Below are 14304 nucleotides of genomic sequence, written 5' to 3'. Positions count from 1 at the left end.
CTCATAAAAAACAATTATTGAAAGGTTTTTATGAAGAGGCTGGCTCATTGTGATGGAGACGCCACAATACATGCTCACAGACTAGAGGTTAAGTGATGGAAGGCACCACACAAACCGCAGGCCCTGGGAAGAACGTGTGAAAAATGTTGTGTGCTCAGGAGAGCTGATCCATCAGTCTTTCTGTCTCTGCCACAGTGGCTCTTTAGTTTCCTGCAGGGCCCTTCACATCCACAAGCTGGGCTCCTGGCTGGAGGTTGCAGGATGACGGGTCGCAGTAACCATTAGGACCGGCTGACCCGGGAGGCCCAGGAACACCGGGCTGTCCGTGGATCCCAGGAGGTCCTCTCTGCCCGTCCCGACCGTCCTGACCGTAGCCAGGTTTGCCAGGCTCACCTGTGGACACAGAAATAATTTTAAGGTCAGGTTCCCACAGTCAAAGGCCCCCATATTCTATGGAAGCCCATAGGGGACTTTTCTTTCTATTTCTATTCAAATAGAATTTGAGAATAAAAAAATCATTTAGGAATAGCATTGTAACTTGTTCCCATATGTATGCTTTTTTTGAGTAAATGCAATAATCCAAATCTTATTTATTAATTCCTTCACATACTCCTATGGCTGTTCTTGGACAATATTACATTCTAAATAAATAAAGCTGTTTGATATTTTATTTTAAAACTCTACTATACTGTGCAACTGTTAATTTCAATGTCTCAAATACGTAACGTAAACAATGTAATCCAATTTTGCATTTATGCAAATCCCCTATGGGCTTCCATAATATACATTCTCAGAGTTTGTGGTTATTATTTCCTGTTGTTAACACCACCTTTAAGACATCTGAATTTAAGTCGATAAGGGGGACAAATTGACCTTCAGAAATGATATTGTCTTATATAGCTTTAACATTTTAAAGGCCAAGCTGTACTCACCAGGGAGTCCGGAAGCTCCTGGCTGACCTTTAGGTCCTCGAGCAGTGGGCCCTCTGGAGCCTCTGTCTCCCAGTTCACCTGTAACACACATTTTGTTATAAAGATATCTGTATACAAACATGTCATAATGTTATGTAATGTATAATTCTCTGGCTTCATCCTGAACTGTAACACCTGCCAATTCATTCTTTACCTTTGGGTCCTTTAACTCCAAGCATTCCTTGTGGCCCTTTGAGTCCTGGAAGGCCTCTTGTTCCGCCCTGTCCCGGGAATCCATTGTCTCCTTGAGAGCCAGGGGCCCCTGGAGGACCAGGTTTTCCAGGTAAACCAACTGCGCCCGACTCTGGCCTTCTTAAACTAGCCGCTAACTGTGCCAGCTGTTCTGTGGGAGCAAAACAGAAAGAAGATGATGAACCCGATGAACTTTAATACATTGAATGTAATTTAACAGATGCATAACTGGCAGCAAGACAGTAAATGTTTCTCAACAGCTGAAGCTGACTGTTATCGAGAGACTTTTTAATACACAACACCTGGTTATAAATCGTGAGGTAGCTCATTTTTGAAAGCCCCAGAGCCCCCTGGTAAAAGAGATGGTCCAACAGCTCCTGTACTTGAAGCAGAGTGAAGCAGAGCAAGGTGAAACCGTGGTCACGATATCCCTCGAGCTCCTGCTGTTTTTCTACTTTTTCTATAGAGCCTTGGTAAATCGAGCAGAAAGGATGTAATACTCTTTATTGCAGGCAATCAGCAACAGGAAATGTGCACTCATGGTGCAAAGGATCTAATATTAATCTCCTGTGGCTCCTGCAGCATGCTATTCTGCACTCCAGATTCCAGTTTTCCGGCTCCTGATGAAAATTCATGCAGCCGCTGTTTGACTGCTCCTTTTTTTATTAATTTTTTTGAAGATATATCCTTTCCAGGCAGACTCTTTGCATGGAGCGGTGGAGAGCAGGTCTGCTGGAGGTGAAATTAATTTTTCAGCACTTGGGGGTATAAAAAAATCATGAGTGTAGGAGATGAGTTGGTGAGACGCAGGAGCTTTAGAATGAAGAGAACAGAGGTTGTGACTTCAGAGAAACATTTCCTATCAAATAGACAAAGACTGAAGCTTATTTCATGTTTTGGTTATTAGGTCGTCCCTTTTTTGAACTCAAGAGTATTCAGCAGCCGCCCAGATCAATCACACCACGGAGGGGCGGCTCCTTGTGTGGTTGTGTAATGAGGCATTCTGGGAAAGATTAAAGTCATGAAATGAGGCACGAGGGACTGATGAATGGGTTCAAAGGCCTATCAGTTCTTACCTTGCATGACGCGCATGCAAACTTGTTTGATGTGCTGATCGCTCGGCTCTTTACCCTGAAAGGAAAAGGATGATTTAATAGATTTCATAACAGTAGATAAAACATTCATGACAAGACTACATGCCCCTGTTTTTACTGACTTGGTCTTCTATTCCTGGAGAACATTTTACCATTCTTTGGCTTGTAAAACCTGTTTAATTCAACATTTTTAAAGCATCCTGTGTGTGTAGTTTATATATCCCCTGCTGATGCTCAATATTGAGCTTTAGTGGTTACATTTTCTTTTGCACAAGTTGAAATTAGAAGAACGACATCAGAGTATAAAGATAACATATGCAGGTGGAAGTTCTCAGCCCAGAGGGACTTATTAATGGCTTCCACCTTTTCTTTGCTTTGCTTTTTTATGTTCACAATGGATAAATACTCCCAAAATCTAGTACCTCGTAAAATAAATGTGGGGAATTAGATGACAGTGTGGTAATGGGGGTACCTGTAAATTAGACTGAAACCTCTGAAGCTCTTTGAAATTCAAACACTGTTTCCATGAGAAGATTAAATAATCGTATTTCTGTAAGTCTTAATGTTAAAGCACAACTTGTTGGGAGCTTGGTTCTGTCACACTGCTTCAAAGACTTTGTAAGAATATTTGTAAACATTTTCTAAAAAAGGTTTTCTTTGATTTACCGCAGGACCCTGGGACCCTCTCACTCCAGGGGGGCCCCTGTTCCCCTGCATGCCCCGGGGTCCAGGTGTGCCAGCCGGCCCATCGATGCCAGGCTGTCCTCTGCTTCCCTCTGGTCCTCTTTTGCCAGCATCGCCTATGTTACCGGTCTGAACAGAGATAGAGGAATTAGACCAGGAAATGTTTACAAACTGCAGCACTTCCTCAATCATCAGGAAAATACTGGTAGATATAATCATTCTGAACTCACCTCTCCTTTAGCTCCACCTTCTCCACCCTCACCCTATGGAGGAAACACAAAAGGACAATTGTACTCTGGTGAGAATCTCTTCTGAACAGCATTGTTGAATAATTAATAATGTTGGTGTCACAACTTACGAGCTCCCCTTTGTCTCCAGGGTTTCCCTCATCACCTTGTGTTCCCTATAAAAACACAGTCTGTCAATGATTCATTTAAACACAGCATTACCATTAACATTTATTAAGATTTAATATGAGGATATCACACCTGATCTCCTTTGGTTCCTAGATCTCCACGTTCTCCCTGGAACAACCAAAACAAACGTGTTAACTAGCTAAATGATCACCACACAGAGCGATATGTATTATACTTTTACACACTAGAGGGAGCTGATCAGCTGTTTTTGCTGAGCGTTAATCACCCTGTTACTGTTTCAGACAATTGTCCTCAAGCTGAAAAGGTCAGAGCAGTTTTCTTACCCTCTCTCCCTTCACTCCGGGCAGGCCGTGAGGACCAGGAAGACCAGGGAGGCCGGGGTCACCTTTGGATCCCTATAACAAACAAAAAAATAAACAATGAAAATATATAATAGAATAGCGCTGATATCTTATGTATCTATGTTATCAGCAGCATCTAAAAGCCAAAACAATGCCTCAGTGTTTGTAGCTGTTTCAAGCATAACACCTGTTCACTGGCAGAAATGGCTCAATTATAAATAGTAATTGTAAAATATCTCATTGCTACTTATTCTCTCATCTGTCACTGTGTGCCAGTCCCTCTCTGATCACTGAGAGACTGTCAGAGGAATGCCAGGAGAACAGAGGGCTCTTTCAGCCCGCTGCTTACTGCTCTCCCCTTACTGTGAAAATAGACCTCATGTGAGATCCAGCCTCGGCCTATTCTCTGAGACATTCCAGGGAAACAACAGCCAGGACTTCAGGCTTCCCTCCTTTCAGCTTCTTTCATTCATAGAATCAAATGTGCATGTTCACTGGCTGCTGGGGTATTCATGAGGACAGTTTCTTTTCAAAATAGGGGCATGAAATTAAGAGATTTAATCGGGTAAAATCCAACTTTGGTCTCTTTTGTTTATAGCTTACCCTGCCACCTGGCTTGCCCGATGAACCTAGAGGGCCTTGCACACCCACAGCTCCCTGTGGGAAAGAAGAGACAATTATAAGAAAGTAATAGTTGAAATTAACATACGGACAAAATAAAGACAAAGAAATTCAGGGTTATTATTGTCAATTATAACAGGAACTAGAATAGACATTGGCAGTGAAATATATTGTCGTAAACTGAAACTAAATATAAAAACATGTCCAAGAAAACCCAAAAATGTAACTTATTAAGATAAAACAAAAAAGCATTTCAATTTTTTGGCTATATCACTATTGGAAGCTTGATTTCCATCAATTCTCCTGACATTAAAACAAATAAATTATACTTTGATGAAATTAAAATGAAATTAAGTTATAAAGTCAAAACTAAAATGAACTTTAAAGACGTTTAAAACTATTATAAGCAAAAGTACTCACAGGTTCTCCAATAGGCCCAATAGGTCCAAGCCCCCCCTGGTTTCCACGCTCCCCCTGAGATGTGACAGGAACATGACTCAGTGACAGGACAGAGGTGACAAAAAATCTCAACAGTGTTTCAACATGTGCGGCCCATCATACTCACAGCTTTGCCAGCAGGTCCCATTGTTCCCGTGAAGCCTGCCTGACCCACGTCTCCCTGTGAAGAAACAACCAAAGTTGCTTTTAAATGTTCACAATTTAATAAAAAACTAAAAGAATACAAGAAACAACGGATAATGTTTTATAAATGATGAGGCAAACAACCTTAGAGCCACTCAAGCCTTTTGGTCCAGATGAACCAGGCAAACCCTAAAAACAGAAAACACTGCATCAGAAACAACAATTGATTACAACAAAGGATGAATCATTGGGAGAAACACTGGAGCAGAGAGAAAGCTTAGTGGATACAAAACACATTTGGTTTGAGCTTTTGACCCGAATAAGCTTAGGTAGTCTGGATATACAAATTGGCTGATTACTTTTATGCCTAGGAAATCTTTCTTAATTCTGCAAAAGGCGAGCTGCTCAACTGATTCTCATTAGGGCCTTGTGTTAGTCTAATCACAGATTAGTGGGCTCAAGAAACGTTGCTTTCACTTTTCAGCCGCGGGAAGCCAGAGAATACGGTCTAACAGCTGAGCCTGCTGTCTTTGAAATATCACAGAGGGTGGGAATCAATAGTATTTTGTATGAAATGTCTAACCACAGAAACTGTTATATATATTATACAATACAATGGTAAGAAAGGGTAACACTTCCTCTGATGTCCATGTCTTTAATGCATAGACATAGGGATAAAGTAGTGTTTATCCTTTTACATAATGTGTTTTTATTTCTAATATTTACAATGAATAATAAGGTATGAGCATGAGACTGGCATGAGAAAATGTACTTCCCCACCCCTTTAACTATAGTCATTTATGTTAGCTTTAGTCTACATTTTGTGTGTTGTTCTTGCACAGATTTATTTATGTTTTTTCACTTTACTAAAAGCAAACAATGCATTTTAATGCATTAAAAAAATATTATAATATATTACATACAGTACTATGGGAATTGTAATACACTATTATACTCACAGAAAATGTCATTGAGAGACCAGAAATGCTGTAGTAGTAGTGTAGTATTATGAAAGTTAGCCTTACATTATTTTATATTATCTATTATAATTATTGTTATAAATAATTATGTATAGTAAACATTGCTATAAAACGGACATTCTCACTGCAGCTTTTTACTGCAGTACAGTCGTGGAGATGAGGTTTGTTCTGCGGCATGCCTCAGCTATGGTGCTTTAAACGGCTCCTGGTGAGTTTACTCAGGTGCATCTAATCAGAGTCAGTCAGTGTGGGGTCAAAGGTCATACTCACAGGAAGCCCCTGAAGTCCAACCTCTCCAGGAACGCCTGACTTCCCAATGAGTCCCTGCAGAGACAGACAGAAAGAATGAAGCTCATACTGCTCCTCGGCTTAATAGAAATACAGTTGGTTTTTTATAAACTGTTACATTATTACTAGTTTTATAAATAATTGAGGCTTTACCTTTCCTCCAGGCATCCCAGGAATACCCTCGCGGCCGTCCACACCGGGCAAGCCCTAGTAATAAAAATAACAATGTTAAATTATCGTTTTGGAGACAATGTATGGAGCATATTAACCTTATCGATCACACTTACACCATCTCCCTTTGGACCAGGAACACCTGTGATTCCTCTCGACCCCAGAACACCCTGAAAAACAAAGCAAAAGTTCATTTTTTAAAAACTGTATAAACAAATGGCATTGAATCAGCGTTCATTGTCAAAATCTAAAAATATACATGTTTTAATGCGTCTACTTACAGTTTCTCCATTAGGCCCAAGCTCGCCCATCACACCTCTCTGGCCTCGATCCCCCTGAAATGCATTATATCATATCATGTGGGCCACATTTGCTGCAAAAGTTGAAAGCATTTGTATTGTGGGACAAACTTACAGTTGCCCCCCCAACACCCTGGGGACCTGGATCTCCACCAAGACCCCGAGCTCCCTGCAAGAAAACAATATCCACAGTTAAAAACATGTTTGAAGAATAAACATTGTAAAGGCAACAGTTCATGGATTTTTATGAACTTAAATATCATAGAAACACTTACCAGCTCTCCCTTGTGGCCCATCATTCCCATGGCCCCAAGAATTCCCTGGGGACCCTGAAACACAACCAACAGGTGCGTTCATGAGCAGAAGAAAAGACATAGGAAACTACAAATATTTTTACTGTAACTTTATATATGAATCTAATTGAATGTGGTATCTTACCGTTGGTCCTTGTGATCCGAGCTCCCCTGATCCACCCTGGTCTCCTTCCTCACCCTGTGTCAACGAAAGATACAGACCATTAGGATAAAAGCATTGTAAAGTCAATCAGATGAAACAGTAAACAGCATATTCAAATGGAGGCTGCTCCTATCCACTTTGTGTTAATTAGAAAATCAGGCAGCCTTTCTGAAATGTGTGTAATGGTTACTTTTTAATGGACTGTGAGGGGGGCAAAGCAAACAAATTAGCTCCAAATTACTGTTCTCCAGCTTTGCAAATTACACATAGTTTATAAGCTAACTGGTAGACCGTGGTAACCCTAAGTAAAGAGATGAACACAACGCATAACTGAAAATAAATATTACACAACAAGCAGAAATGAACACAATGAAACGGGTCAACATCTGTTTACAACATGAAAATAAAACATATTCCTTATTCTGTTTGATACTAAACAAACTCTCCATACTCTCCAATCATTGAAAGAAATGTCTTCAATTTCTGGTGTTTTAAAAAATTCTGTCTGTTTTTATTGTTAAAGATTTGTTATGCTATTGTTATAGGTTATATATAATTAATTTATTGTTTCTGTTTATATCTAATATAAAATGAAGTACTCTGTATGTCACTAGGTCACAATCTGCCATCGTTCAGACACTTACTAACTTTATATTTGAATATTCTTTCCCAATATATTTACATTATACACGTTCATCCCCTGCACACCATCTGGTATTCTTTGTTAGCTGTAAACATCTTTATGTGTGGGGATTTGTGAGTGAGAAACAGGCAGAAGGCACGCAGCTCTCAGTGAGGAGAAGCAGACTGACAGTAAATCATAAGCTGCATGGGGTGATAAAGAGAGATAGGCCCAGACTCATTTCCATTTATATAGTGCATAGACACATTACAGGGAGAGGCTAGTTTGTGCTTGAACATCATTTCAGATAAATCATTCTCCATGCATTACAAGGAGTCAGACGCATTACACACAAGCATGTATCACTTCCTCATGGAATAGAGCAGCACAAATAATACTTGTCTCCAAGGCGAATATCCCCTTTTCGCGTTCAAGTCGTGCATAATTTTGTTTTGATGTGGAATGTTGTGGCATGTGTGACAGTTGTGGAGGCAAAATCATATTTTTATGGAACCATTCATGCAGTTTTATGCAAGGATAAATTCACTTTGTTGATGTTGTTGATGTTTAAAACATGTTATATGACTTTAAATACTTGGCTTTTGGTTTAAAAACAAGGATTTCTCCCTAGATGAATCATATTTTACCTTGTGCCCTTGTTTCCCAGGTTCTCCTGATCCGCCTTTTACACCTTTGTGGCCCTTGAAAAATACAGACAATCAAAGCAGCGCAAGTTAAAAACACAATATTGGGACAGAATCGTCATGTGACAAGACATATTCACTTTGCTACTCACCTTCATGCCAGGAAGGCCTGGATGTCCAGAGGTCCCAGGAGGGCAAGAGCCTGTACACTAAACAACAACATAAGTCAGAAAATGTAGCTGATAATCTCAATTTAAAAAGAAAATGTCATTTATAATCTTCAGAAAAAGGTTTTACCAGGTCAGCACTGCCTTGCATTCCAGCTGCACCCTGAAATTGAGGGAAAAATACAGGTTTAGAATGTATTTATCAAAATCATGAAGGAGATGGTGAATCACGAGAGTGGGATGCTCTTAGGCCAAATTCATTACATTTCTGCCTCACGCTTCTTCCCTTGTGAAATATTAAGTGAAATGTAATCATATCGAGATCTATGTCACTTACTCTGGCCCCTGTAGGTCCACGAGGTCCCTGTGGCCCTCTCACACCTATGGACCCCTGTGGAAAGACAAAACAAAGATGTGTCAAAGACTGTACAGAGAGAATAAATGCACTGGGCTCTCAATTTAGGAGATCTAGCACAGACTGCGCTTTTAATGTGAATTATACACAACTGCAGGTATCATTTCAGGGATGGCAAAAGTAACAATAAGCCTAAAAGCAATAATGTATGTATGTGTTGCACAAATGTATAATACTACATTCGATATTTCTCACTTCTGCTTGGACCGACTTTCGTTTATTTTTGTTTTAGGGGCCAACACATCTGATTTTGTTGTTGACCAACAGAATAACACCACCTCTGTGCTCATACTAGTATGATTTGATGTTTCTAGCCTCGAATTTAAAACAGTTATAGTCCATTGCTTGGTCAATACTCACAAGTGGTCCAACTTTTCCCAGTTCACCCAAAAGTCCTCCAGGCCCAGGTGGTCCCTGTACAAAGTCAAACACAGGAATTTAGTATTGACCATTTTCTATACCTCAGAAAATCAATATAAACTGTGGAGTTGATTGTGTATAAAAGAAAATGACTTACGGGGGGTCCATCTGGCCCAACCCCCTAAAGAGAGACACACAGTTTGAATAAGGGTGATATACAGTATATGCTGTAATTTGATATACACGAGGGAATAAAAGCTAACAATAAAATAAAGACATATTATCCTTGGACTGACAGGTGTAGAGAGGATATGCTACTCACAGTTGTTCCACGAGGTCCAGATTTTCCAGGTTCACCCTTAAGAACGAAGATAAATACATAAGATACACACATAGGTGATGAAACAAATACTGAAATACTGTGTTATTCAGGTCAAATTGAGCTGTGTGAACCTGCAGACGGTCTAAGTTAACATTCCTGCAGATCATCACATGACTGTGCCGGGCACACTTGACCCAGCAATGTTTAGCTTTAATGAGGAGCGATGTTGGGGGCTTTCGTTCCCCACGGAGACTACACAGAACACTTGCAGGATTAAGTCTCATTTGTCATGAGGAATTGGTTTATGCACTGCGGCGCCCGCTGCCATGCCAAAAAGACCGGACAGCAGCTTGGCTCCGTTTCACTGACAGTCTCTGAAGCAGGGAAGCAAAGGCTCATTAGTCACTCACTTTCTGTCCGAAGGGACCATCGGGCCCTGCATCTCCAAAAGGGCCGGTCAAACCCTGCAGAGGAGAGAAAGCATGCTTAACGAATACATCATAACAAACAGAAAAGCACATCAACGCCTATATGTTCTCATTATGATACAAAATTATGCATCAGGCAATCCTTTTATCCCAATCTCTGTAAAAAATGTCTCTCGTGAATCTATGTATTACATCATCAAAACATAATCATACTCCAGTGGGAGGAGTCCTAACTGGACTATACCCCCCCCTCCTCTATATATATAAACACTGCACTGCAGCTCCACGTTCACGAATCAAAGCTCTGTTTTGGAGCACATCATGACGTACACCAGAGCGAGTGCGACTTCACAGACACACAGAAAGTCAGCAGCAGGGCAGAGGGCAAAACTCTCAGACTGCAAACCAAGCACAGAGAGCAACATTCCTCTGGCCCATTTCAAACAAGCCCACTGAAAGAAAATCATTCCACACTGTTTTGAGGATTCTCGACAGGAGATACCAGCAGCGGCCAGCCTACAAAGCTGCTATTGTTCTCAGAACCCTGGTGCATTTACCCAGGTTGGCAATGAATCATAATGCACAACAGAAATACATGGATTGTACATTCTGAAACTCTATCTAAGCCTTTAAGTTGATATAAATCCACCTACAGTACAGTTAATCTTTGTCAGTCAATCATCAGCACCAGTGTTATGATTGGATGTTTTCCTAACCCTCCTTTAAACTCTGGGGAGCAAAGTTAATTACACTCTGAACCTGGTTTACCCTGCTACAAAGGACATTTGGATTTGTTCATCCTGTTTAATAAATTCTTCGCATTTTTGCACACATTTCCCCAACACCCTAAATGTGACATTTCATTGGTCATCTAAAACACTAATAAGTGTCAACATAATATAATAATGAGATGAATCCTCACACTTTGTAGTTCCACCCACTTTGCAGCCTTATGGATTGCATGTTGACCTCATTGTGTCAAATAGGGCAGATGTATAAAATATGTATTTATGTATAACAAGTGTATTAAATACTCACATCATTTCCAGGAAGTCCAGGTAATCCTGTAGAGCCGGGTTTACCTGAATCTCCATCAGGTCCCTGAAAACAAAGGTTCCACATACACACACGTTAGTGAAAAGCTCTTCAATGTAAAGCAATGCTTCATTTTAATTGTATTTATTAAACGTTATAATTACAGGAAGTCCCTCTCCGCCATCGTCTCCCCTTTCCCCCTGAAACAAAAGGGAGTCAATGCTTTAAGGTGAGCAAATAGTCAACTGTTCGCATATTATTTTGCACATGATAGGAACAATGTAAAAATGTAACAGAACTGAGAGCACTTACAGAAATGGCATCAATTCCCGGTACACCTGCAGGCCCAGAAGGTCCTTGGCTCCTCTGAACAAAATAATAAAAATATGATATAATGACAAAACATCAGCTTTAAATAATTAATATTATTGCATGTTGCCATTTGACTGACATACTGCTACACAGACAATGAACAAATGTGCATTTCATTGTTTTATGTTACTAGAAGAGAAGCCTGTTTGGTACATAAAAAATAGCTATAGAATGTATTTCTCATGCACAAATCACCAGCTTTATGTAGCATTTCGCAAAAGAAAAAGCTTAAGAAAGATACTCTAGACAATAGTCGCATCCCTGACTTTTTTCCATGCTAGATGTACAATACATTTGTTAGATAAAACACTCTTAGCATGTCGCCAGTGTTGCTGGTAAACATCTTGTTATTCGGCACCAGGAGACACTTACCTGCACCTCGGTCCCATCCGTCTATAGAGAAAAAAGAGAAAGAGAAAGTAGGAGAGAAGGAAACATAATAAATCTTACTTGAGCGGAGCAGATAAGGACAAGCTGGAGAAGCAGAACCAAAAGTGGCCCTCTAACGCTGGGGGCCTGAGCCATGATCTCCCGATGGACAGGAAAGGTAAAAGTTGTAATCCTTTCTCTGGGTTTGGTTGGGTTGAAGAAGCCCCCGACAAAACAACCCAACTGAATCCGCTTCAGCTATCTAGACAGTCCGAGGTCCCATAGCCATCAGAGCCTCATGTATATTCATGCCATGTTTGGTTACAGGAAGGGATTGGAGGTAGGGGAGGAGCCTCGGCGCAGACACCACCAATAGGCAGGGTCAGCGGGTCATTTAACCTACTGTATGCTATGGATTTTATTTCAACTAAAATGATCACTGTAATGATAAATATTGTGTATTGAGACAATTGGAGTATAATTGTAAGTCACAAATATACAGCATGAATAAAAAATGTGGTTTTACGCACACAATTTCAATGCTGCTTGATTTAAAATGCCCGTGCATTACATTACATTAAAACGTATTAAGCTAAAACATTAGGAACGTCTATAACTGGTAGTTTGAAACCTCAAACTGCGGATTCAGATTGTTATTATGTACTTTATTTTTAAATCTTCTTACCGATGTCCTGGCTGGGAGGTCATAACAAGGCTCTGTCCGGGCTCGCGTCAAGTCGCAGTGAATCAGCATTGACTGGAGTTCAAACTGTATAAACACATGAACATGGAAATAATACATAAGCACAATGACATCCTTAGGACTAGTTCTGCACCCTAATACCGGAAGAGGTTAAATCATCACATATCGTCCTAAAAGCAAGAGGCTGTTTTCATTAACAACTTTGCCACTACTCTGGATTTCCTGCAGCATATACGATACAATTCAGACAGCAGGGTGTGCACAATACATAGACTATGTTACAGGGCTCATTATGGATTCATTAAAACACGCTCTTCAAACGCCGGGAGTAATATGAGTTATTGGTAAACATTCATTTGTATTAGGATGCTTCTGTGCGTAATTGTACACACGCATCCGAATATTTGGAACACTTGCACGTGCGCTGCACGGTGTGGTATTACATGATTGTTTAGCCTGTGCAGAGCTAGTATTCTTCGCCAGAAGCTGCAACAAGTTCCGAATATTTGTCAGTGAAGCTTGAATGGAGAAACAGCAGACTTCAACTGCTGACCATTGTTAGAGACAAACGAAACAGCAGGGTGAGAAAACACAAGGATTCCTAAACGTTTGCAGGTCAACCTAAAATGACTAAATGAGGACTGTGGCGCACAAGATGATCAGTGAAGTTAAGTGAAACAATACAAACACAAATAGAGCAATCTTTCTAAATAAGTTAAGAAGATTTGCCAAGAAAAATAAATAAATTCACTTCTAACAATTCATAATTTTGTTATGAGCTCATTCTACACTTTTCATGTAGCCTAAACCTAAAGTAAAAACAACTGTGCAGGCATCACATACATTTAACCAATAGGTGATCACGTTTCACGATATGATCAATTACATTTTATAAAATAATGTATGGCTTAATTTTTATTGTGGACTCTTGGAAGATTAACCAATTACCTAAAATACATCAAAATAAATATTAAAATCAAATAATGTTGTTTACAAGTACTCCTACGTTGGAATAGTGCTTGAGAAACGTGATTCATTTCCACCAGTGCCCCCTCTTCTCAGCTTAATGAGGAAGTGCTGTGATGTGGCTCTGAAAGTGAACATTACTGTATACTGTGAAAGTGTCAATAAATAACACTTAGGTAATAATATAAAATGTTTAATGAGTCTGAGCAATCAATCCATCCATACAGACTGTATGAGCTAAATGCATAGGAAGCTTTCTTCTCCTTTACAATTCACAAATTAGGCAAACCAATCAATGTATGTGATCAAAATACCACATTTGGGCTTTTACAGAAAACGTTTATTTTCCAATAGCTGGCAACTATCCCCCTACTGGCTGACTGATCCATGTCCTTGTGGAAAGCCCTGGGCCAAAAAAAACGTGTTAAGGGCCACCAAACTCCTAGGGCCAACCCAATTCTTAAATGTTATAAATGCACATGTCTTCCTTCAGACGCAACATCTGTAGGATATAATAGACGTACCGGTACTGCCAGCACAGGGTTGTCCTTGAGCTTTCCTATCAACGTGAAGCCATCCAGGCTGACTTTGTTTCGGGCTGGTATATTCTGAGAACCGATCATGGCACAGTCCACGAACAGTGTTACAGAGCGCCTGTTCACGTGCAGCACCACTTTGTGCCACTGGTCGTTGAAAAGAGTAGGCAGGGGGCCGAACACAAGAGTCTGCCTCCCGGTGTCCAGTGCAGTGAAGGTGAACTCCAGAGACTGAGACTGCCCATTGAGTCTGACGGCCAGCTGCTCCATGCCATTCACATCCTGCATTTGCCAGATATTCCAATTTGT

The 14304-nt window shown here is 40.3% G+C and overlaps 1 protein-coding gene across 2 annotated transcripts; it reads right to left on the bottom strand.

The window, feature by feature from the left end:
* Positions 1–202: 202 nt before the first annotated feature.
* col9a1b (collagen, type IX, alpha 1b) lies at positions 203–12793 on the bottom strand. 2 transcript variants are annotated; one of them, XM_034151925.1, is made up of 33 exons: positions 12476–12793; positions 11794–11814; positions 11362–11415; positions 11214–11249; positions 11053–11115; positions 9997–10050; positions 9587–9622; positions 9422–9445; positions 9265–9318; positions 8827–8880; positions 8620–8652; positions 8475–8531; positions 8326–8379; positions 7039–7092; positions 6876–6929; positions 6716–6769; positions 6583–6636; positions 6418–6471; positions 6284–6337; positions 6113–6166; positions 5007–5051; positions 4846–4899; positions 4701–4754; positions 4263–4316; positions 3642–3713; positions 3430–3465; positions 3300–3344; positions 3172–3204; positions 2924–3070; positions 2240–2294; positions 1126–1314; positions 933–1010; positions 203–393 (listed from the first exon to the last, which is right to left on the bottom strand). In XM_034151925.1, the coding sequence occupies exons 1-33, from the start codon at positions 12590–12592 to the stop codon at positions 203–205; spliced, it is 2088 nt and encodes a 695-aa protein (XP_034007816.1). In that variant the 5' UTR covers positions 12593–12793. The 2 variants fall into 2 exon arrangements, with proteins under 2 accessions (XP_034007816.1, XP_034007817.1); XM_034151926.1 differs by lacking the exons at positions 11794–11814; positions 12476–12793 and adding an exon at positions 11872–11978.
* Positions 12794–14304: the final 1511 nt, after the last annotated feature.

Source organism: Trematomus bernacchii, unplaced genomic scaffold (genome assembly GCF_902827165.1).
Source record: "Trematomus bernacchii unplaced genomic scaffold, fTreBer1.1, whole genome shotgun sequence".
In the NCBI taxonomy this organism is placed as follows: domain Eukaryota; kingdom Metazoa; phylum Chordata; class Actinopteri; order Perciformes; family Nototheniidae; genus Trematomus; species Trematomus bernacchii.
Note: the sequence above shows the minus strand (reverse complement) of the source record. Positions and strands in the feature narration are given on the sequence as shown.